Below are 25,773 nucleotides of genomic sequence, written 5' to 3'. Positions count from 1 at the left end.
GAAAACCCGGAACTCTCAGATTCGGGTTTTCCCAGATGTGCCAGTATACCTACTCTAATAAATGGAACATTGAGAAAATGACTGTCTCGGAGTTTTTAATTGGAGTTGGGTTTTTCTGGAATGCTGACACACAGCTCTCATACTCTTCAAGGAGAAGGATGGGACCTTGCGTTTATGCATGGATTTCTGCAGCATTTGTTGTGACCCAGGCCCACATAGTTAATATTAAATGCAAAACAATTCCAAAAAACAAACAGATTATATTAAAACACCTGAGAATTAACTCATTCTCAGTTTATTACAAATTAAATGAAAGCAAAGTTCTCAAAATACCTTCAGTTTATCTCTGACCTTGGGATAATTAAGCAAACTGCCAGAAGTTTTTCTTGGCAACAGTTCAGGAGCAGAAGATGCTGACAAGAAGGAAATACATCCAAACACGAAACAAATCTCTCAACGGTTGTTTTCCGGCAAAGAGGCCAAGAGCCGTTGCTGGTCTTTTAAGCCTTATGGGAGGGGCCAATCACCTCTCTGCTTTAGCTGCTCCTGCCTTCAGGCATCTCTTCTCATAGGTGCACTAGGAACAGGCTCCTCCTGTTCCTCTGCCTCTCTACTGTCAGCCTCTGAAGCAGGAATGGGTTCTAAACTTTTTTACTACCGGTTCTGTAGGCGTGGCTTATTTTGTGGGCATGGCTTGGTGGGAGGTAATGTGACTGGGTGGGCCTGGCAAACTTTTTTTTTTTTTTTACTTTTAAAAGCATTTTTTCTACAACCTTAAGAGGTTGCAGAAAAAAATGCTTTTAAAAGCCTCTGATGATCAGGCAACTCAGCTGGGATCGCCAGAGGCTTTTAAAGGCATTTTTTTTCCTACAACCTCTTTGGCTGAAGAGGTTGTAGAAAAAATGCTTTTAAAAGCCTCTAACGATCCCAGCTGAGCCGCGCGATCATCAGAGGCTTTTTTTTTTTACTTTTAAAAGTATTTTTTCAGCCGAAGAGGTGACCATGATGAGCCTCTGATGAGGTGGGCAGGGTAAGCGAGTGGCAACCGGGCTGGGGACCAGTTCGGGGGCATGGCCAGCCAATGTTATTACCGGTTCTCCGAACTACTAAAAATGTTTACTACCGGTTCTTGCAAACCGGTGCAAACCAGGAGCAACTCACCACTGCTCTGGAGGCTCCGACATCTGCGCATCACTCCCCGATGGCCCTGGCCCCATCTCTGCCTCTGACGCAGAGCCCTCATCTAGCCCTTCCCCAGCCTCCAGGACTGGCCCATGTTCTTCCTCAGCCTCACTGCTGTCTGACTCCGCTGCCCGCTCCGCAGGCTGCTGGTGGGCCACAACAGCATTAATGGCATTTGCATGGAAAACATATACCCCCTGCCGCTGATAAAGGACACCACCACCATGGCAGAGCATACCCAGCTGGTACAGCAAGTGCTACAGAAACTGTTGGCAGCAAACCTGTACGTGAAACTGTCCAATGCAAGTTTCACTGGACCCAGCTGGACTACCTGGGTTATCGCATCTCAGACACCGGAGTGGAGATGGATCCAGATAAGGTCCAGGCTGTCATGGAATAGCAGGCTCTGAAAGCCCACTGACAATTACAGAGTTTCCTGGGGCTTGCAAATTTTTACTGGCAGTTTATCCCCTCATTTGCCAAAGTCGCCTTGCCATTAACCGATTTGTTAAAGACCAAGCCTGCGGCTGCTAAGCCCCAACCTAGCCAGCCACTTCAATGAATGATGGACTGTCAGCAAGCCTTCGAGGCTCTGCTTGCAAAGGAGCCCATCCTGCAACATCCAGACCCTGAACAGCCATTCATCATCTAGGCCAACGCCAGTGATGTGGCTGTGAGTGCCATCCTTCTGCAGACAAATGCACAGGGTCAATTGTTACCCTGTCCATACACTTCCAGAAAACTGACGGAGACCGAGCGAGCATGGGCGATCTGGGAGAAGGAGGCCTTTGTGGTTCAGTGGGCATTGTTAATGTGGCAGCATTTCCTGGAGGGTGCCAGGAACCTGTTCAAGGTGAGGACAGACTACAAGAACCTAGAGGCCCTGCAAAGCCCACGTTGCTTGTCCCTGAAGCAGGTCCGGTGGGCACAGTATTTCCGACAGTTTCGCTTTACTATCAAATATGTCCCAGCAGGGAAAAACTTCATGGCAATGCCCTATCATGGATGCCCAAATATAATAGCCAACGGAGGGAAGTGGTCAAGGCCATAATGCCTCCTTATCCGCAACAGGCAGCTTGGGTACAGAACGCTGCAGTTGATCTAGCTTGGGAGATGAAGGATGAGTTACGGGGCAATCCATAGTTCCTGGAGCATTAGCTGTTACTAACCCAATGGGACAAATTGGCATGGAAAGGTGATAAACTATATGTCCCATTGGCCCTGCAGGAGAAGGTGCTTCACAGGTGCCATGACATCAAACAGGTCGGCCATTTCAGGTTTCTTAAGACACTACATCTCACCAAACATCAGTTCTGGTGGTCTCAGATGAAAGCAGGTGTAGAAGTCTACGTGAAAAGCTGTTCCATCTGTGCGACCTCAAAGCATTGAGTGGGGAGGCCCCCTGGTCTGATATAGCCAGTGGCAGACCCAACCCGGCCTTGGGAGGACATAGCAATGGATTTTGTCATGGAGCTGCTGGAGAGCAACTGCCATACTGTTATATGGACTATTATCAATCTCTTCTCCAAACAGGCCCATTTTGTGCCATATTCTGGATTACTATCTGCACGGAAACTGGCCGAATTATTCGTCACCCATGTCTATCATCTCCACAGGGTGCCCTGGCGGATATTGGATCAGGGGGTGCAGTTTATGGTGAAGTTCTAGCGGGAGTTTGTCCAGAGGATTGGTTCCTCTCAGGGTCTTAGCTCAGCCTTCCACCTGAGTACCAATGGGGCAGTTGAGTGGACTAATGCCATGGTAGAGCAGTACCTCAGATGTTATGTCACCTACCAGTAGACCAGCGGTTCTCAACCTGGGGGTCGTGACCCTTTTGGGGGTCGAACAGCCATTTCACAGGGGTCGCCAAAGCCCTCTCTCGCCCCCCCACGCCTTCACTCACCCTCACTCTCTGCTCTGTTGGATCGCCGGCCGTTCGCTTACCCCGCCCACTCCCAATCTATTGCTGCCTCCTGAGTCCCAGTTTTATTCACATAAAATTGGCCAGATGTTGTGTTCGGAATCTTTTTGCAGATATGATGCACATTTGTGTTTTTAGCAATTTCACTCAGCCATTTCTTTTTCTTAAAAACAAAGATCTGCATTTCTAAAAAGTTAACATTTGAGGGATGATAAGTAGATAACGGAGTAGACGTTCTGAATTCCAAAGAATTGGCATTAGTGAGTGAACAATATCTTGTGGGTCTCACAGGAATCATTCATTGGGCTTGTTTTATTCAACATTTTTATTAATGAATGATGATGGAACTGATGGCTGATAATCAAATGTATAAGGCTCACAAAACTGAGATGTCAAAACAACACAATGAGATGATAGTCTAATCCAGACATGTTGATATATATGGCTGAGATGAACCAGATGTTAAGTTTCACATTTTTAAAAAATTTGATTTATATGCCGCCCTTCTCTGGAGACTTAGGGCGGCTTACAATGCATTAAGCAATAGCCATCATACTTTTGTATATTTATACAAAGTTAGCTTATTGCCCCCACAACTGGGTCCTCAATTTACCTACCTTAGAAAGGATGGAAGGCTGAGTCAACCTTGAGCCTGGTGAGATTCGAACTTACAGTAATTGCAGACAGCTGGTGTTAATCACAATGCTTTTAGCCTGCTGAGCTACCAGGCCCACATTTAGGGGAAAACATTGAATACACATAGAAGATGAGAAACAATATAGTGGTTAAGACACCAAACTAGAAATTAAGAGAGACTGTGACTTCTAGTCCTGTTTTAGGTACAAAGTCAGCTGGATGACTTTGGGCCAGTCCCTTTCTCTCAGCCCTAGGAAGGAGACAATGGCAAACCATTTCCAAAAATGTTGCCAAAAACACTACAGATATTTATCCAGGCAATCACCAGGAGTCAACACTAACTTAAAGGCACCAAAAAACCCAAAACAAACAAACAAAACAACAACCACATAAAAGATGACGGATTCACAAACACTACATCTGGGAAGAAATTGGGTGAGAGCACTGACAATACATTGAGTCAGCAATGCTAGAAGTCTAATGCATCCTTTGCATTGCATTGCTTCAAAAACACATGAAATCATTCTTTCTTTCTCCTCAGCACTAGTGAGGCAATACCCAGAATATTTTTTTTATGATTCTGGGCACTTTATTTCCAGAAACACATGGACAGATTGGAGAGTGTTCAGAGGAGAGAATAGAACATAGTATCAAAAGGCTGGAAGGGATTTTTGAGGTCCAAACCCCTGCTTGAGCAGCAGTTCTTACACCATCCCGGTCAAATGTTTGTCCAGTATATTCTTGAAAACCTCCAGTGATGGAGCACTGATTAATTGTTCTCACTGTCAGGAAGTTTCTCCTTACTTCTAAGTTGGATCTTTCTTTATCAAACTTCCACCCATTATTTGTTGTTCTGCCTTCAAATACTTTGGAGAATAAGTCCCCTGTTCTCTGTTTAGGGGCTGAATAGGGACTTGTGGTCATGAAGAAACTGAAGGGTGTTTAGGCTGAACGAGAGAAGGGGAGACATGATAGTATGTTTATGTAAATTTTAAAAAATTGCACCTACATAGATTTCATTTAAATAGAAGAAAAAAAACTTCCTGATGGTAAGACCTTCACAACAGTAGACCAATCTCCTTCCAATTTTTTTTTATTTTTTATTTTTTATTTGATTTATATGCCGCCTTTCTCCGGAGACTCAGGGCGGCTTACAATGCATTAAGCAATAGCCTTCATTCTTTTGTATATTTTATACAAAGTCAGCTTATTGCCCCCACAAACTGGGTCCTCATTTCACCTACCTTAGAAAGGATGGAAGGCTGAGTCAACCTTGAGCCTTGGAGAGATTCGAACCAGCAGAAATTGCAGGCAGCTGTGTTAATAACAGGGTACACTAAACCACTGTACTATCAAGGCTCTATCAATTGTTGCAGGTTCTTGATTTCGGGGGGTTTTTAAGGAGAGGCTGGACAGCCACCTTTCAGGGATGGGACAATCTGTTTTCCTGTACCCTTCAGAAGCCTAGACTAGATCATCAATTCAATCAGAATAGAGCTGGAAGGGACCTTGGAGGTCTTCTAATCCAGCCTCCTGATCAAGCAGGAGACCCTATAACCATGATGGCGAACCTATGGCATGCCTGCCACAGGTGGCACGCAGAGCCATATTGCTCTAGCTCAGCTCCAGCATGCATGCGTGCACCAGTCAGCTAATTTTTGGGCCTTCCGGGCCCACTGGAAGTCAGGAAACGGGCCGTTTCTGGCTTCCCGAGGGCCTCTGGGAGGTGGGGAAGGCCGTTTTCACCCTCCCCAGGCTCCTAGAAAAAGGGTGAAAAACGGGCCTTCTGATCCCACTGGAAGCTGGGAAAAGGGCCGTTTCTGGCCTCCAGAGGGGGTGGAGAAGGCTGTTTTCACCTTCCCCAGGCTCCAGAGTCCCCTGTTCTCTGTTTAGGGGCTTCAGGCCCGGGTACAGCATGGAAATGGCATTGGTCGCATTGGTAGATGATCTCTGTAGGACTCGGGACAGGGGGTGCTCCTCTGTCCTGGTCCTGTTAGATGTCTCAGTGGCTTTTGATACCAGCATGGTATCATGCTGCACTGGTTGGAAGAGTTAGGGGTGGGCGGCACTGTGTTGCGGTGGTTCTCCTCCTTTCTCTCTGACTGGTCACAGTCTGTGTTGACAGGGGGGCAGAGGTCGACCCCAAGGCCCCTCATATGTGGGGTGCCACAAGGGTCGGTCCTCTCGCCCCTCCTGTTCAACATTTATGTGAAGCCGCTGGGCGAGATCATCCGTGGTTTCGGGGTGAAGTACCACCAGTACGCTGATGACACCCAGCTGTACATCTCCACCCCGGACCACCCCAACGATGCTCTTGAAGTGATGTCCCGGTGCCTGGAGGCTGTGCGGATCTGGATGGGGAGGAATAGGCTCAGGCTCAACCCATCCAAGACCGAGTGGCTGTGGTTTCTGACGTCCCGATATAGTCAGTTGATGCCATCACTGACTATTGGGGGTGAATCATTGGCCCCCATGGAGAGGGTTCGCAACTTGGGCGTCCTCCTGGATTCACGGCTGTCTTTAGAAGAGCATTTGATGGCTGTGACCGGGAGGATTTTTCATCAGGTTCGCCTGATTCATCAGTTACGTCCCTTTCTGGATTGGGACTCCCTACGCACAGTCACTCATGCCCTCGTCACATTCCGCCTGGACTATTGTAATGCTCTCTACATGGGGCTCCCCTTGAGGAGCACCCGGAGGCTCCAACTGGTGCAGAGTGTGGCTGCGCGGGTGGTAATGGGAGTGACATGGCGTTCCCATGTAACACCTCTTCTGTGCGAGCTGCACTGGCTTCTGGTGGTCTTCCGGGTGCGCTTCAAGGTTTTGGTTACCATCTTTAGAGCACTCCATGGCTTAGGACCTGGTTATCTACAGGACCGCCTACTACCACCAATAGCCTCCCACCGGCTGGTACACTCTCATAGAGAGGGGCTCCTCTGGGTGCCGTCGGCCAAACAATGTCGACTGGCGGCCCCTAGGGGGAGGGCCTTCTCTGTGGGGGCACCTACTATCTGGAACGAGCTCCCCCCAGAGATACGGAGGATCCCGGATCTGCGCACCTTCCGCCGTGCTCTTAAGACCTTTTTATTCCACCAGGCGGGCCTGGCCTAATCTTTTCCCTCTTTTTAATGATGCAATTTTTAATCGGTTTTTAAATGATTGGGGTGTTTTAATCTGTCTGGGCCAAATTGTTTAATTCGATTTTACTTTGTTTTTAAATTTTGTATCTATGTATTTTTATTGTTTGGCTGTTCACCGCCCTGAGTCCTTCGGGAGTAGGGTGGTATATAAATCAAATCAAATCAAATCAAATCAAATCAAATCAAATCAAATCAAATCAAATCAAAGTAAAGTAAAGTAAAGTAAAGTAAAGTAAAGTAAGTAATACTTTGGGGTACCTTCCAACTCTACAATTTTATCATTCCATAAGATGCAGGGCACCCATCTGCCAGGAATTCCCATCTGCTTCTTTATAGGACAACCTACTCCACCTGTGGTGAGCAAAGTAGCATACCAACCAAACGGCCACATTTAGAAATGGGTGGGAGAACCTTGCAATATACTTGCAGACCCTGCTGCTGATTGAAGAAACGGGGATACCGCTTTCTAGCAAGGATACTTTTAAGTGAGATTCAAATGTACAAATATTAAATTAGAATGGAAAAGAAATTAATTTTTGCACATTTACGGCTTCAGAAATAACACTTTCCTAATATATTCCAGGTTAAATCTATAGATCTTTCCCATTTTATTTTCATTTCTATTCTTTCCAGCTATATAATCTTTCTTTCTATTCTGTCCAGCTATATTTTATATATAAAGCGAAATACCACTCATACATCATCACAAAATCTCCAGAACCATAAATCCTATAAACTTGAAATTTGCCACGTATGTTCCTCTTGGCTTCTAGGTGCTCACTAAGAAAGGATTTTTTTGAAATGACCACCAGAGCATTAGTATTTCCTATATTATTATTAACACACTCTGATGCTAAGGAGTTCTACTCCCCCTCCCCACCAGAAATCTGTTCCAAATGCAAAACACAAGCAGAGGAGAGGAGTTTCAGTTTCAGTTTTACTTTCACAGCAGCAAGCAGGATAGGGGAGGCTTCTGTGGGGCAAGGCTGAGGGAGAGAAAGAGGATAGGATAGGGAGGCTTCTGTGGGGCAAGGCTGAGGGAGAGAAGGGGTTAGAAGAGGCTTCTGTGGGGCAAGGCTGAGGGAGAGAAAGAGGATAGGTTAGGGAGGCTTCTGTGGGGCAAGGCTGAGGGAGACAAGGGGATAGAAAAGGGGAGGCTTCTGTGGGGCAAGACTGAGGGAGAGAAGGGGATAGGATAGGATAGGCTTCTGTGGGGAAAGGCTGAGGGAGAGAAGGGGAGAGGAGAGGCCAATTGTAACTACTCATTCATTTTCAAGCTGTGTCGATCTATCAAGCCCGATCACATAGTTTCATAGTGGAGACAGGTATTCAGCTAGTATATATATGTGTGTGTGTGTGTACTGTATATATATATATATATATATATATATATATATATATATATATATATATATATATATATATATATATAATGTTTGTATAATGTATAATATAATATTATACAGTATAATCAAGCTATATAATCAGGGAGAAATTTCCTGACAGTGAAAACAAAACCAGTAGAATGACTTGCCTTCAGAAGCTGTGGGTGCTCCATCCCTGGAGGTTTTCAAGAAGAGACTGGGCAGCCATTTGTCCAGAATGGATAGGTCTCCTCCTTGAGCAGAGGGTTGGGGTAGAAGATCTCCAATGTTCCTTCCAACTCTGTTATTCTATTAAGTGATTGTATGGGAGGGATGGATATCCCCTGGTTTATTGGATACTGAAACATTGTCGCTTCTAGGAATTCTAGGTAGCATGACCCACGGTAAGAGTTGATGGCATCCAACAAACCCTGGAAGGTTGCAGATGCCTTCCTGTGGCTATAGTGTCTTGTTTAGGTTTGGAGAACTTTTGTGGATTGTTTATTTTTTCCATAAAAGAAAGAAAAAGGTCATTTGAAATCAAGACAGATGAATTTTGCACACAGTGGAATGAAGTTCATTGCTCAACAGCAAGCTGACCTTGATGGTGGTCTGCTGAAAGAAGCCAACACATTAATTTTTAAAAAACCTTTTTCTTCTTTAGGGAGATAAGAACTGTATGAGTTATGAACATCCTCCAGACATTAAGACTCTTGGAAGAGGCTGACCGTCAAAAATAGTTGGGAATTAACATGTTTTCCTTTGGTGATTTGGGTAACTCTCTTCATAGGTCATAAAACTGGCTGGCTAAACCTTGCTTAGCAGGGTCCAAGAGGAAGAGACACAGACAAAATATCCCTAGGATAAACCAAAATCAGCAAACATTCCTCAGAGGATTACAGCTTTCAATTTGTAATCAAACTGGATCTTTTCATATGACTGAACTTAGGAAATGTAGCCCAACAATAACCAGGGGCGTAGTTTTTTTCTAAAGAAGTTCATTTCATTTCATTTATTTCATTTAGTTAATGGATCATTTGGAAATCTGTAACATACTTGTAGAGTGTTTTGCCATTTTCCAGAGATAATCAATGCATGTATTTTTTTTGCATCATCTTTAATAATGAAGAGGAGAAGGTTGGGGCAAGAACCTTGAATATCTCCCTCTACCCATTCCATATTAATCTGTTGTGTAAATCAAAATTATGTAACTTTTTCCAAACCCAGTGAAACCAAAATGTAGCGGATAAATCACATGACCCAGAGACACTGCAACTGTCATAAATACATGCCAGTTGCCAAGCGGCCAATTTTTGATCACATGACCATGAGGATGCTGCAAAGGTCAGAAGTGTGAAAAATGGTCATAAGACACTTTTTACAGTGGTGTTGTAACTCTAAATGGTCACTAAATGGATGGTTATAAGGACAACGTGTACAAATGGTGTCATGACTGAGTTATCAGAATTAGTAATTGGAAACTAGAGGTTTGGATTTGAATGTAGTAAAAACTACTGAGATTCCCAAGTTGAGAAAGTTTTGGAAAATGAGCAGTTTAAGATTTTACGGGGTTTTAAGATCCAAACAGGCAGGCATCTTGTTCACAACATGCCTGATGTAACAATGATTGAAAAGAGAGAAAGTCTGGTTCTCTGGTGTTGTTCTTTTGGCTAATGCAAGGATTGAGGAAAAATAATTGGAAAAAATACAGAATATCAGGACTTGCAGATCTAAATTGTTGACCACTTATGAAAAAAGAAATTTGTATACAATTGTGATTGGAGTCCTCAGGATAATACCAAAAGGACTACTATATTATCTGTCTGTCTGTCTGTCTGTCTGTCTGTCTGTCTGTCTGTCTGTCTGTCTGTCTATCTATCTATCTATCTATCTATCTATCTATCTATCTATCTATCTATCTATCTATCTATCTTTCCTTCCTTCCTTCCTTCCTTCCTTCCTTCCTTCCCTTCCTTCCTACCTTCCTTCCTACCTTCCCTTCCTTCCTTCCTTCCTTCCTTCCTTCCTTCCTTCCTTCCTTCCTTCCTTCCTTCCTTCCCTTCCCTTCCCTTCCCTTCCCTTCCCTTCCCTTCCCTTCCCTTCCCTTCCCTTCCTTCCTTCCTTGTATTATTGATATAAATTGTATTGGATTTATCAGACCTGAACACCCTAATTTTACAACTAAAGAAGTGGTTTGCTATACATCTCCATGCTGGAGGTACCTGCTAGAGTGATGACAAACTCCTCCTCCCCCTGCCTCTGCCCACCCATCTTTTTGCTTATCATATTGTTGTATTATTCTAATTATGTTCCTTTGTCACTGTTTATTTTATCAATCTATTATTTTATTTCTGTTTTGTTTACTCTCCTTTCATTTTCCTTCCTTTTTATTATTGTAAGCCATCTAGAGTAGCCCCACAGCAAGACAGGCAACAAATAACAAATAAATAAACCCCCCCCCCCATCACTTCCCTGTTGAAATAATTTCATTGCTAGTTGGGTATTGTAGCAGAATCTTGAAAGTCAATCAAAACCATTCTCCAGTTCAATTTACACCTAGCATAATTGAGGAGTTATCTTTCCCATGCTCCCCACCCTTTCGAGCTCTTTTGCAATAGTCCCCTTTTTGTAGACAGTCCACCATACTTGTCTCTTTGTTGGTCTGTCTGTTTATCCATCTTTATGGCCACCCATCTATCCAAGAAACTCTGGGCAACAAATGATCAAGGCATAGTAACATCAGAAAACTGCTAATCACATACATCCATTCCTTGCAAAAATCTAACTTACGCCATGGATTTTATGGTGCCCCAACCCTGCTTAGCTCCCCAATCCAGGAAAAGATGGCCACCTCCAAAGTCACAGTTCATTTGAATGTGTTTTAATGTTTTAATTTGGGAACATAGGACATTTTTAATCAAATGACATGGAGCAAAGCAAAATCAGTGCAATCCCAAGGGCAAAACTGGTGAAGGCAGAACACTAGATCCTGCAGAGATAGGACAAGGGCTGTCTGCTAATTCTGCAATTAAATTCGTATAGCTTTTGTTTGGCTTTGCTGCCTTTATTGTGACTCCATCTCTGTGTGTCTCCCTGTATAATGTCAATCTGATTGCATTACAACGGCATATTTATGGCCCACTGCTGTCATTGGGAGATGCAGTTTCCATGGCAACTGATCCTTAACCTTCTGCCTTTGTATGCCACATGCACCTCTGAATGATGTCAGTGGGGGTTTTTTTATCTTCCTTTAGTCTCCCCAGCTGAGAAGACATTTAACACTTTCCATTCAGCCAGACGAACTCCATAGATGTGTTTTAGGATAAGGAGGAAACATTGATAATAACAGATTTCTACAGAAAAGCTGATTTGAGCTCAGCTGATGAGATCTCTGGACTGGTTCTGATCTTTCATTGTGTTCTATACCTTGGATTGATTCTTCTCCAGCCTGATTCCCCCTAAATAACTAAAAGTTATCTCCCACTGCCCCTGAATAATCTCTACTCCCTCTGGGAGAAGTTTATTCAGCCACCCTAAGTGGCTTGTAAGATTTTTCTATAGTGATGGCAGCTGGGAATGAGGCTCCTTGAGGATCTCTGAAAATAGATGATCCCTAAGATGGTTAGAAGAGAATCTTGGATAGAAAAATCCCTGGTGATGTGTATGTCAAAAAATCAAGCTGGCATCGTGATAGAAGCCTTGCCCTTTTTTGATGGACATAGAAATGGAATCTGAAATTTTCAATTTGGTTTTATGTATCAATTATATTGGATAGGGAGATAGTTTTGAAAGCTTCATTTGATTATTAAGAAAAAACAGACATCCAGTATCTGTAACCAAGAAGTAATTTTCCTCTGGGAATTTAGTCCCATTAAATACTTCTATTGTTTCTTTCTTCTTTTTTGGGGGGGGGGGGGGGGGGGCTTTTGACCAACATCTTTTTAACAAGCACATTTTCCATGCATTTCTATATTAACTTTAAAAAAATATGTTGAGGTTTATGGTATTTTGTGAATCAATCATGAAATAACAACAGTAATCTTTATGATGTTCATCAATTTGCAGAATTTAACCTAAATTCTGTAAGGAAATTCACTAGAATATACCTTACCTCTATAGGCATGTTTCTGCCCTTCCCAAAGAAAGCAGCTGAATGAAAATGTTAAATTAGGACAAATATTCAGGTCACATCTGGATTTTGTCCTGGTATAGGGTACTTCATTATTTTGCAATCTGTCTAATAAGGATCACATGTAAAACCTTTGAAGGAAAGAATTACATTGAGCAGAAGGTGCTAATGAACATCATTTACAACAGATGAAACTATTCATTTTTCCTTTGGGGATGATGGGTTTTACAGGGCAGGGTTGGGATGACACCCCCCCCCCCTTATATTTTCTCAGCAGTTATCAACAATGGTGCTACAATATGGTAACCATGGAGACCTTCAGGCACCTCAGATAGGACAGGGTGAATCTATCCATCTTGTTTTTTATGTTATTCATTTTAAAAAAAAAAGTTTCCAAGTTTTTTCTGTCCTCTTTAGGATAAAAATAGGCAATTATTTTATTCTCCCATTTATACCATGCCATAGTCAGTATGTACAATTCTTCCTAATATAGACAGGACAAAATTGGTCATGCAGCTGTTAGAAGATCCTATTGGAAAAAATGGCAGCCCTTGATTAATTCTGCAAATCTGGTGAATAGGCAGAAAATCGGAATAACAGATTAACTTGGTTCTACAATTGTTCCAGCCTGCCAGTTTGAAAAAAAATTGAATAGAATCAAATCAAACCAAACCAAAAGTAACTGAATCAAAATGAAACCAAATCAAGCAGAATTAATTAAGGTCTTAACTAACTGGAATCTCCACAATGTATAAATGAGCAGTTAGGAAATGTTTCCATGGAGATCAGATCAATTCACTACTGAGTATGGGATGTTTCAGAAATGATAAATTAGCAGTATAACAATCACTGAAAATTATTGTAGAAAAAGGAATACATCAACTTTATCCCACTATTCTGCCTAATACATATATACGTATACATATACACATGCACACATATATACTGCAAGATTCTGTAATGTAACCTTGCAATAAGGAATATCTATCTCAGAATCTTCCAATTGCAATATTCTATTAATGTAATCTTGTAATATGGAATCTGTATGAAGCAAGCATTAGAATGAAATAAGAGCAATTCCTGTGAAATTGCTTTAAAATTGAGGAAAGAGTACACCAACATCACATACTGCCACCTTATTCATTTAATCTTCACATAAAATATATCATGAGAAAATCTGGAATAGGAACTTGGAATTAAAATTGCTAAAAGAAATAGCAACATAGCAGATAGGCTGCACTCGTGGCTGTAAGAGAGGAAAACTTGAAATTTCAGTTTGCTTCCCATTATTAAAAAAAATTCATCAGATCATGTCAACAGTTAATACCAACCCAACGGCAAGAGGCAGGAAAAAAAGGACTTGTAATAGTTACAGATGTTATCCTCCTAGGCCCGTAATGGCAAACCTGTGGCATGTGGAGCCATATCTGTGGGCACGCGAGCGTTGCCCTAGCTCAGTTCCAGCGCGCATGCTCACGCTGGCCAGCTGATTTTATAGCCTTCCAGGCCGACCGGAAGTCGGGAAACTAACCATTTCCGGCCTCTAGAGGACCTCCGGTGGGGTGGGGAAGGCTGTTTTTGCCCTCCCCAGGTTCCAAAAGCGCCTCTGGAGCCTGGGAGGGCGAAAAATGGGCCTACTGGGCCCACTGTGCCACTGCGTGCCAAAAGCGGGGCGAGTGCAGGGTGGCACGTGTGTGCGCGCGGGGGTGGGTGGGGCACATTGAATTATGGGTGTGGGCATGGGCACGCGCGACCCCCCCCCCCCACACTCCCCTTCACTTTTGGCATGCGACAGCAAAAAGGTTAGCCATCACTGTCCTAGGCTCAAAAATACAGAGATGGCGACTGCAGCCACATAAAGAGAAATCTATTTGTTGGAAAAATTGGACGTGAGGAAAGCAAATGACTTTAAGAATGAAGCATTTTAAGCATCTTTCAATCAGGGAAGTATATGTGTGCTGTTACAGATAGCAAGTTGTGGTGAGTTAGTTACTTTAAGGATTAAGAGCTGTCTCCTTAAGAGATTGCATTGTGGGAGATGTAGTGAGAGATTGCATTATGGGAAATGTAGTCCATGACATGTGACCTTATCTGTGTGTCTGATTGGTCACCGAGGCTCTCTGCCGGGATTTTAGAACAAAGACCTGGCCATTCTTGGATTACTTTAGAAGAGAGAGACATGCTTTCTGAACAGGGGGACAAACTACCATCCTTTTACACTAGGAAATGGGACAGATTAAGAAATATGGATGCACCTCACCTGGACTCACTATGATTGTAAGTCTTATGTGTTCAAGGATTCCCAAATAAATATAATCTGCATGAAAACCTGTTTGCTAGAGTTTATCTGCCTGTTCCCAGTGGAACCAGATGCCTGGGGAACAGAACAATATGTGTGTGAATATTTAGCACTGGGTTTCATTAAATAAAATGCTATGTATAAGGTAGCATCTTTTACAAAATTACTTAATTTCAAAACCACCCTTTGTGTATTTGCATTCCTCTGGATGCAGGGAAGACTGGTGATCTCCTGACTGCTTTTACTTATTAAATTCCCCTTATCCAGGATTGCTGCTTGGCTCAGCTTCAACTTCTTCTGATAAATGTGTTTTGGTTGGTTCTTTTGGGCCCTATTTCAAGAGTTACTTTCTTTTCTGTTTAAGCAAAGATTCATCCAAAGAAAGAATGACATTTGGCAGTGATGTAGAAGTGGTTTCTGATGCATACCAATTCAATTAGTATGTTAAATGTACACATAAATAGCATATTTACTGTATATATGCTCACCTCCTTATAAATAGGTAGCAATAAATCTTTAAACTTTATAAGGTACAAAATAAGGAGACTCAATGAAAGTGTCTAGACAAGTAAACATGCCTGGAGCCCCAATCAAAAACATTGAAATGTCCAAAACTGCAGGTTCTTCAAAAAAGCAGGTGGTTTTATTTTACCCAAAACATGTATCAAAAGATATGCAGGAACAGAACAAGTAGCTGCAAATGATTGAATAACAGAATATCACAAAATAACAGAATTGGAAGGGATCTTGGAGGTCTTCTAGTCCAGCCCCTGCTCAAGCAGGAGACCCTGTACCATTCTGGATACATGGCTGTCCAATCTCTTCTTAAAAGCCTCCAGTGATGCCCACAACTTTTGAAGGCAAGACATTCCATTGGTTAATTATTCTTACTATCAAGAAATTTCTCTTTAATTCTAGTTGCTTCTCTCCTTGGTTAGTTTCCATCCATTGCTTCTTGACTTGCTTTCTGGTGCTTTCGAGAACAACCCTTCTTTGTGGCAGCCCCTCAAATATTGGAACACTGCTATCAGGTCACCCCTAGTCTCTAGACAAGCCATACCCATTTACTGCAATTGTTCTTCATATGTTTTAGCTTCCAGCCCCCTAATCATCTTTGTTGCTCTTCTCTGCACTTTTTCCAGAGTCTCAACATCTTTTTTATATTGTGGCCACCAAACTGGATGCTATATTTCAAGTGTGGTTTTACCAAGGCATTATAAATGCGGTATTAACACTTCACGAGATCTTGATTTTATCCCTCTGTTAATGCAGCCTAGGATTGCAGTAGCTTTTTTGTGTGTGTGTGTGTGGCTGCAGCTCACAGCTGGCTCATATTTAAGGGAATAGCCCAGAAAGTAATGCTCCTAGTTTTGTACTCTATTTCTGGACATTATTTCATAAGTTCTTCTTGTTTCCCCCAAATTGAAGCAAGTTAAACCCACAGGACAATAAATGTTTTGAGGATTTAGAATCAAAATATGGAAAAAAATCATCTCCCTTTGTTCTAATTCCAGAAACTGCCTGGTCTACAAACAAAATAAATTATACCATGTTGTTCACTGGCAGTTAACCCAAAGCATTACAATCTGAGTTGAATCAACAGTTAAATTAAGTGCAGATGAGTAAATAAGGCAGTAAGTAATGAGTAAATAATTCTCCTTGATAGATTGGTCTCCAGCTATTCAGCAAAGAAAGGACAGCTTTCTGAAAACCAAAACAGACAGTCATATTCTACTTAAACAAGATAATCCAATTTTTAGTAGGCTAGAAATGAAACTGGGGAAAACTGGGAAATCAAAGTACAGGTAGTCCTCAACTTACAACAGTTTGTTTAGTAGCCATTCAAAGTTAAAACAGCACTAAAAAAAGTGACTTAGGGTCATTTCCACACTTTCTCCGTTGCAGCATCTCCATGGTCATTTGATCAAAATTCAGACACTTGGCAACTGACTCATATTTATGATGGTTGCAGTGTCCCTGCATCATGTGATCATATTTTGTGACCTTCTGATAAGCAAAGCCAATGGGGAATCCAAATTCACTTAACAACCAAGTAACTAACTTAACAAATGCAATGATCCACTTAACAACTGTGGCAAGTAAGGTCAGAAAATGGGGCAAAATTCATATAACAACTGTCTGATTTAGCAATGGAAATTTTGGGTTCAGTTGTGGATGCACAAATCTACCTGTAAATGATTAGAAAATGTGAGTTTTCATTTGTTTTTAATAAATAGGATAATGAAAGAAATAAAGGTAACATGGTTCCGAGGATGCTATAAAGTGAAAATATATGAAACTGTTCTGTATGATGAAATTTGGGGTTGCTGGCTCTAATGAAAAGTTACAGAGACACTTAGAACCAGATCATACTTCATATAACAACCACACTGCTTAGTGACAGAATTGCCAGTCCCAATTGTCATCAGTCAGCGAGGACAATCTTTATATGTATTTTGCCAACACTTCACTTTAATATATTCATACATGTTTTTTTTAAAAAAGCAAAATGTTGCAGATTTAAAAAAACATAGTTTTAAGACAAGCCAAATGTTCATTTTTTTCCTGTAGGTCTAGGAGGTGCAAACCGGATAACTACACAGAAGAACTGATTTTTTTCCCACCCCTCCCTAGTTAGCTGAAGGTGAAGAATACATTATCAAGGTGAGAAGTATTTTTAAAACATGGGCTGATCAGAAATGTAAAAGAATTATGCCTGCCGGTAAACAGATATAGCTGTTTGATTCCCAGTGAATTCTTGGTAGGATGAATGCTAGCAAAGATCAAAGTCCAACTAGTATTTGTCTTTCCCATTGCAAACATTTTAGCTTGGCTTTTTTTTTAAAAAAAAAAAGAATTCTTGGCTCTTTCTTTCTTTTAACCCCCAACTGGTTCCAGTTATTTGGGATTCTCTGTAGATACTGCTTCTGTTTTTTCACAACTTCTTGGGCTGAGCATGCAAGCACACATCATGTGATCATTCCAGAAAGCATTTCAAAAAGAACCAGTGTTCTTTTTGAACCAATAGCAAAACTGCCTGGTTTGCTGTAAGCAAACCAGGCAGTTTTGCTATTAAAGAAAAATCTCAAAGTTGCATGCACATTTTCTTGAATAAAGCCAATCCCACTTCCTTGGCTCTAGAAGAGTAACACATTTCTCTTTTTAAAAAATTAAGAAAATTACCAAAAAATCTGCTCTGAAAGATTGCATAAAATGAGTTGGCTGTATAGGCAGTCCTCGAGTTAGGACCCCAATCGAGCACCAAATTTATGTTGCTAAGTGAAACATTTGTTAAGTGAGTTTGCCCCATTTTACAACTTTTCTTGCCACAGTTGTTAAATGAATCATTGCATTTGTTAAATTAGTAGCATGGTTGTTAAGTGAATCTGGATTCCCCATAGACTTTGCTTGTCAGAAGATCGCAAAAGCTGATCACATGACCCCAGGACACTGCAATGGTCATAAATATGAACCACCTGCCAAGCATCTGAATTTTGATCATGTGATCATGGCGATGCTGCAAAGGTCGTAAGTGAAAAATGGTCATAAGTCACTTTTTCAGTGCCATTGTAACTTTGAATTATCACTAAATGAACTACTGTAAATCTAGGACTACCTATATACCAAACTGTAGATCCCATAGAAGTGACTTGTATTTTGATGTTTTATTTTCACCCAAATATCAGTAGTGATGTCAAAAGACAAACCTTCAAAAATGACATTCAGGTAGACTAAAGCATAATCAGATGTGGAGTTTCTAAAAAGTGGTCAAAGAGACAATCCAGGGAATAAAAATAATTGGTGGGGATGGAGAACACATGCTATCTAAAAAAAAATCTGTGCTTACTGCATTTCTGTTTCTGATCTGAACCAGCCTTTCCCATTAGCTCTTGCATTCAGCTTTATGTCTTTATGGTTAGAGTGCAGTACTGCAGGCTACTTCTGCTGATCACCAGCTGCCAGCAGTTTGGCAGATTGAATCTCACCAGGATCAAGGCTGACTCAGCCTTCCATCCTTCCGAGGTTGGTAAAACGAGGACCCAAATTGTTGGGGGCCATATGCTGAATCTGTAAACTGCTTAGAGAGGGCTGTAAAGCACTATGAAACAGTATATAAGTCTAAGTGCTATTGCTATTGCTATTAATTGGAAAAGCAAAACACGCAGAAGGTAATTTTCCATCCGAATTGCTAAAATCTCAATATGTATTTCTGCTTCTGATCTGGAGAAAGCAGAGAGGAATAAATGAGCATAACCACTCATCTTTGTATCAGTGAACTATTAAAATACTACAGTAGGATTGGAATCCTGAAATGGGATCAAGGAAACCCATCTGATAATCAAACTCATTGAGTGAACAGTGGAGATATACATAAATAATAAGGTAGCTCAGAGACTTCATGATCACTCATTAGATGTTTTCTTGAGGAAAGATAAGTCCTTGGTTCCAGCTAAATCAGATTGTAGCATGGGACTTAAGTCACAATTAGTATCCACTAATTCAGGAAAGCAAAGGACTCACTGGCCCAGCGCAGCCCACATAAACAACACCAGCATATTTGAATTTCAGCAAGGTGACAAAATATTTGTACCAAAACTACAGCTAAAGTTAGAGACTCTTTCAAATCCGTCTTGGCTCCCGGACCTCTGTTTTTGCTTGTCTTTAGCCCATGGAACCTTATACAGTGGTACCTCAGTACTCGTCATTAATTGGTTTGGGGAGCCATGACGAGTACTAAAAATGAAAAGTACCAAACAAAACACGTGATTAACGTGTGACCCCCTTGTTTTGGCCAGAAAGAGTAGTGACTTATGAAGCAGCTGGCACTAACAAGTTTTAGTGCACCAAACAAATGATGAATATTGAAACAAAATTTTCATGTCAAAATGTCGAATTAGTCAGTCAAATTCATAAAGTTTTAAAGCAATTAGTTACTGAGGTACCACTGTACAAAATTTGGACTTGTTTGGGTTTTGAATTCTGAACCAATGTACTGGATACTTTTCTGCAACTGTCCAGACAATTGTAAGTAATCCTTTTGGGAATTTTAATTTGGACTGGTACAGCTATGGTTTAGCAACTCCTAAATTCGTCCTACCACAGGATAAACCATTCACTGGTTCAGACATGATAGAAAGGGTTTAAAGATGGTGAGATGTGAAAGAGACATCACAAAGGTTGGGCACATAGCAAAGTTAAGTGAGAACAAGGTTCTTAAAAATAGATTTAGAAATAATGGGGCAACTAGACTCATATCTCACATACCTTTGGGCGTTTCCACTCTACATTTGCTAGTGGTGGATTCAGGTAGAAGAGAGAAACATCAGAAGCAGGAAATTCAGGGTCTTCAAAGAGCTTCTTCTCTTCAAGGCACTGTTGCTTGAGGTCTTCATACTTCTGATTTTTAAAGGGCTTGACTGAGGTAGAACCCATGGACTCTGGAGAAAATGGATATGTTGTTTTGTAGAAATGGCTTGTCATAAAATCACTTTGACTCAGCTAGCGGCACATATACTGGGACAAAGAACAATCATTTCACAATCGATCTCAGATGATGGATGGAATCAGACAACTATTAGTGTAGCACAGATAATGGCCACACACTAAGGAAGAACTGTGCATCTAATAATTAATGCCATTTCCTCCTCTCTCCTACTATATCCATCCATCCATCCATCCATCCATCCATCCATCCATCCATCCCTCTCTCATGTCTGTCTGTGTCTGTCTATCTATCTTTAAAGCGCTCCATGGCTTAGGGCCGGGGTATCTGCGAGACCGCCTTCTGCCGCCAATAGCCTCCCACCAGCCAGTTTGCTCGCACAGAGAGGGTCTCCTCAGGGTGCCATCGGCCAGACAATGTCGGCTGGCAACCCCCAGGGGGAGACCCTTCTCTGTGGCGGCACCTGCCCTCTGGAACGACCTACCCCCAGAGATACGCATGATACCAGACCTCCAGACTTTTCGTCAAGCCCTGAAAACACATTATTTCATCTGGCCAGGCTGGCTTGATCCCATCCTTTCGGTTTTAATTTGAAATTGGTTTTAATTGGGTTGTTTTAAATTGAGGGCCAAAATTATTTAATGTCTTTTAAACTGTTTTTAAATTTTATATGTTATGTTTTATCTCGGCTGTTCACCGCCCTGAGTCCTGTTGGAGAAAATAAAATAAAATAAATAAATAAATAAAATTTCTTAATTGCCCATCTCTCTCGATCCCTCCATCTCCTTTAAAGCTTCAATCTCTCTGGTAGATAATAGGTTGTTTTTTTTAATAAAAGAAAGACAGAATTTGGACAATCAACCTTGACTCCCAATTCCAAAATGGATCAGCAGGAGAGGCCAAAACTATCTTGCTATCTAAGGCAAGATCATGGCATCAGGTTCCATCACTTCCTGGGAAATAGAAAGGGAAGAAATGGAAGCAGTGACAGATTTTATTTTCTTGAGCTCCTGAGGATGGTGACTATAGCCATGAAATGATCCTTGGGAGGAAAGTTATGGCAAACCTAGACAAAAACAACAACAACAGAGACATCACCTTGTCAACAGAGGTCCTTATAGTCAAAGCTCTGGTTTTCCCAGTAATAATGTATAGCTGTGAAAGCTGGACCATAAGGGAGGCTGAGCACTGAAGAATTGATGCTTTCAAATTATGGTGCTGGAGAAAACTCTTAAGAGTCCCTTGGACTGCAAGGAGATCAAATAAGTAAATCCTAAAAGAAATCAACCCAGATTGTTTTTTGGAAGGACAGATCCTGAAGCTGAAGCTCGAATATTTTGGCCACCTAAGGAGAAGAGAGGACTCCTTGGGGAAGACAATGATGCTAGGAAAGACTGATGGCAAAAGGAGAAGGGGACGGCAAAAGATGAGATGGTTTAAGTAGTGTCATTGATGCAATGAACATGAACTTGGGCAAACTCTGGGAGACGGTGGAGGAGGGGGGAATGGCATGCTATGGTCCATGGGGTCACAAAGAGTTGGACATGACTTAGCGACTGAACAAAAGGCAAAGGATAAAATGACACACACACACCCATGATACAAACAAAAACTAGAAATTAACACCAGTTTATTTCCACAATAATGATAGGAAAGCATTTTCTATTTCACCACAAAGCAGCGGACCAGGCTACGTGGTAATCAGTTTGCTGGAATGGAATGGAATGGAATAGAAGCTGGAAGGGATCTGTGAGGTCTTCTAGTCCAACCCCCTGCTCAAGCAGGAGACTCCATACCATTTCAGACAAATGGCTGTCCAGTCTCTTCTTAAAAACCTCCAGTGATAAAGCATCCACAACTTCTGATGTCAAGCTGTTCCACTGGTTAATTGTTCTCACTGTTAGGAAGTTTCTCCTTAATTCCAGATCGCTTTTCTCCCTGATTAGTTTCCAACCATTATTTCTTGTCCTGCTCTCTGGTGCTTTGGAGAATAATTTGACCCCCGCCTCTTTGTGTTAGCCCCTCAAATATTGGATCACACTCAGTTTTATTTTCCAGCACTTTTATTCATAGCCACTCCCAACACTGACCAACAAGTCTTCATTTGAAATCTTGTATATAGCAATAGGTGACTGCCAATATGATTGGATTGCTGCTATGCAACACACAGCTTTATGAAACTGCAACCATAGGACATGATTTCCATAGTGTGCAACTCCTTGTGAAGCTGAGTACGACGAGGTGTGATTTATACAAAACTCCTTTACAGAAAAGATTTTCATGAAAAGTCTGCTTAAAAGAAGAATATTAGAAAAATCCACCAGCCAGCTTGCTAGAAATACAAAACGTGTACAACAATAGTTATAATAGAGAAGAAGTTGGATTAAAAATGGATTTTGATTTATGCTGTGCACATTAGTATTACACAGGGGAACATTTGAGCTGACCATTTGTCAGGGCCTCTCAGATGTTGATCGGTTGCAGAGTGGGTTGGTTGTAAGGGTATAAATAGCTGAAATGAGTTTGGACATACTGGCTCCATCAAATTTTGCAACAGTAGAAAGGCTAGTTTCAGACAAAGGGTGCTAAGGTTTCTCTTTCCCTAAATAAAGATCCATAAAAATTGTTTAGGAAAGGAATTGCTAACATTGAAAATTGCATGTAAATAGTGAGAATTAAAAAAAGAATTCTATCTATGGAATCTGGATTTTAAAAATAAGCCTTGAACAATGAAAGCAAGACTATCTTTTGTTGTTCAATAGGCTTTGAGATAATTTATGTTAAAAGATATGTAAATTAGGAGCAGATGCATATTAATGCACCTGGAGACTTTGCAAACATAAGTGGGTACAAAATTCTGCACGAATTAAGCCCATAGGGAAAGTGTCATGCAGAATTCAAAGGTTATTTTTCTGTTATTAATCAGATAAAATTGTTAGTGATTCACACATCTCCAGATGGGGTGGAGAATTAAAGCAGGCACAAACCAAATCAATATTTTAAAAAATGGAACATGAAATTGTTCTCTTGAGTATTTTGGAGCTTATTATCTGGCAATAAAACTCATTGGCATATTATTAAAAATCCTACCTTGGCCGAATTACCAATCTATTTTATACATACAGTAAGAAGCTATTTAAAAAGTTCCAGGGAAATTTCAGTCTACCAAGATAGAATTTTAAGGGTAGGTACAATAACACTACAGCCAGTTTGGTGGAGTGGTTAAGGCACCAGGTTAGAAACCAGGAGACTGTGAGTTCTAGTCCTGCATTAGGTGCAAAGCCAGCTGGCGATCTTAGGAGAGTCACTTTCTCTCAACCCTAGAAGGAAGGCAGTGGCAAACCACTTTTAAAAAACCTTGCCAAGAAAACTGCAGGGATTTGTCTGGGCAGTCTCTAAGAATCAGACACAACTAAATGGAACTAAAAAAATACATTCTAACGTAATTCTTTCGGCACAAAGTCTTCACTAGTCCAATTTTCTGAAGCTTTAAGAAAATATAAAGGGACCTGGAAGCTAAAATTTATGAAGAATGGTTTCAGGAATTGGATATGTCTAGTTTAATGAAAAAAAGACTCAGGGTGACATGATAGAAGTGTTTCAGTAGCTAAGGGACTGCCACAAAGAAGAGAGGGTCAACCTGTTTGCCAAAGCACCTGAAGGCAAGACAAGAAGCAATGGATGGAAACCAGTAGTGGGTTTCAAAAATTTTTACTACCGGTTCTGTGAGTGTGGCTTGGTGGGAGTGGCATGGCTTGGTGGGTGTGGTTTGGTGGGCGTGGCAGGGAAGGATACTGTAAAATCTCCATTCCCTCCCCAATCCAGTGGAAGGTTACTGCAAAATCCCCATTTCCTCCCGATCAGCTGGGACTTGGGAGGCAGAGAATAGATAGGGGCAGGGCCAGTCAGAATTTTTACTACCCGTTCTCCGAACTACACAAAATGTCTGCTACTGGTTCTCCAGAACTGGTCAGAAACTGCTGAAACCCACCTCTGATGGAAACTAATCAAAGAGAAATCCAAACTAGAACTAAGGAGAAATTTTCCATCAGTAAGAACAATTAACCAGTGGAATGACTTGGCGCCAGCAGTTGTGGGTGCTCCATCACTGGAGGCTTTTAAGAAGAGACTGGACAGTTACTTGCCTGGAATGGTACGGGCTCTCCTGCTTGAGCAGGGGATTAGACTAGACTTCCAAGATCCCTTCCAACTCTGTTATTCTGTTATATAATTATCTAACAGCTTGACTCCCTCTATATTTGGAAGAGTTACAGAATGATTTTTGCAATAATTGTTGTCAAGTTATTTCCCTTTCTTACTTTCTAAAAACCCATCTGTTTTATCCAGAAAATATTTCTTGTCCTCTTAAAAGTATGTATCTTCACCACCATTATCTTGAAAGTTAGGAAGGTCCTGATTCTATAGGACTTCCCTAACTTTTCTATCTTTAAATGAATAGCAATGGAAGGAGCAGATCCATAAAGTATTTCACATTGAGAAGAATGAGCAGATACAGGAAAGGCTATGGAGTGATGGAAGGAGGTATTAGGCTTTGCAATTTTTGGGGGAATCGAAAACTAAACTCCAAAAGAAAGGAATTTTAGAAAAAGTCTCAAGCTTCCCAAGAATAACATAGAGTAAAAAGAAAGTAACCTTTACAGGGGAAGGAAATGTTTAACAAATGGCAAAGTAGATTTAACATAGAATACTTTTGGTCTATATGGTGGCCAACAAATCCAAATCTGGTTCGAAGATCAAGAATTGTAGCAAGTAGAGACTGTTTCACTTGGGAAAAAAAATTACATTTCTGAGATTAAAGAATGGGTTCAAGATATTGTGTGCATTCTTGATCAATTTGTGAAATGTCTTTCATGAAAATAAGATGAACTCTTAATAGCATTTTTTCTTTCCTCTGTTTTCTTCTCCTCCCCTTAGCTTTAGCTTATTTTAACCTGTGTGTCTGTCTTGAAGAGTTTAACACAGGATGCAGTAAGATTTTATACTTAGGCAAGAAAAACCAAATGCACAGGTACAGGTTCCTGGCTCAGTAGCAGTAACTGTGACAGGGATCCTAGTAGATGACAACTTAAATATGAGCCAACAGTGTGCAGCAGCCACCAAAAAAGCCAATGCAATCCTAGGCTGCATTAATAAAGGGATAGAATCAAGATCAAGTGAAGTAGTACCACTTTATAAAGTCTTAGTAAGATTGCACCTGGAATACTACATCCAGTTTTAGTCACCCCAATATAAAAAGATGTTGAGACTTTAGAAAGAGAAGAACAAAGAATAACAACAAAGATGATGAGGGGCCTGAAGAACGGTTTCAGGAATTGGCTATGTCTAGTCTGGTGAGAAGAAGGACTAGGGGTGACATGATAGCAGTTAAGTTACGTTTACTTTATTGTCATTGCATCTCGTACAATGAAATTAAATGCCATCTTCAGTGTACATTATAACTATAAAAATAAAACACACACACACATCCTCCACATTCTATTGCATTAGTATTGCACTATACAGTAGAATTCAATATAGTTACTGTCTGGGATAGAAGCTGTTTTTCAGTTTTTATTATCCTGTACCATCTGCCAGATGGTAAAAGTTCAAAAAAAGGGTGCCTAGGATGAGATGGATCTTTAAGAATATTTTGAACTTT

At 41.1% G+C, this 25,773-nt stretch overlaps 1 protein-coding gene across 2 annotated transcripts in view; it reads right to left on the bottom strand.

Annotated features, from left to right (window-relative positions):
- The window catches only part of CAPN6 (calpain 6), a 94,292-nt gene that overhangs the window by 56,904 nt on the left and 11,615 nt on the right, over positions 1-25,773 (bottom strand). For both annotated transcript variants that reach the window (XM_070952031.1, XM_070952032.1), the window contains exon 2: positions 19,937-20,109. In XM_070952031.1, the coding sequence (XP_070808132.1) occupies positions 19,937-20,104 (168 nt within the window). In that variant the 5' untranslated portion in view covers positions 20,105-20,109. The remainder of the gene's footprint in view (positions 1-19,936; positions 20,110-25,773) is intronic.

This window comes from Pituophis catenifer, unplaced genomic scaffold (assembly GCF_029215685.1).
Source record: "Pituophis catenifer annectens isolate HBS135680 unplaced genomic scaffold, rPitCat1.0.hap2 SCAF_11, whole genome shotgun sequence".
Classification (NCBI taxonomy): domain Eukaryota; kingdom Metazoa; phylum Chordata; class Lepidosauria; order Squamata; family Colubridae; genus Pituophis; species Pituophis catenifer.
This window is presented reverse-complemented; position numbering and strand designations above follow the sequence as displayed.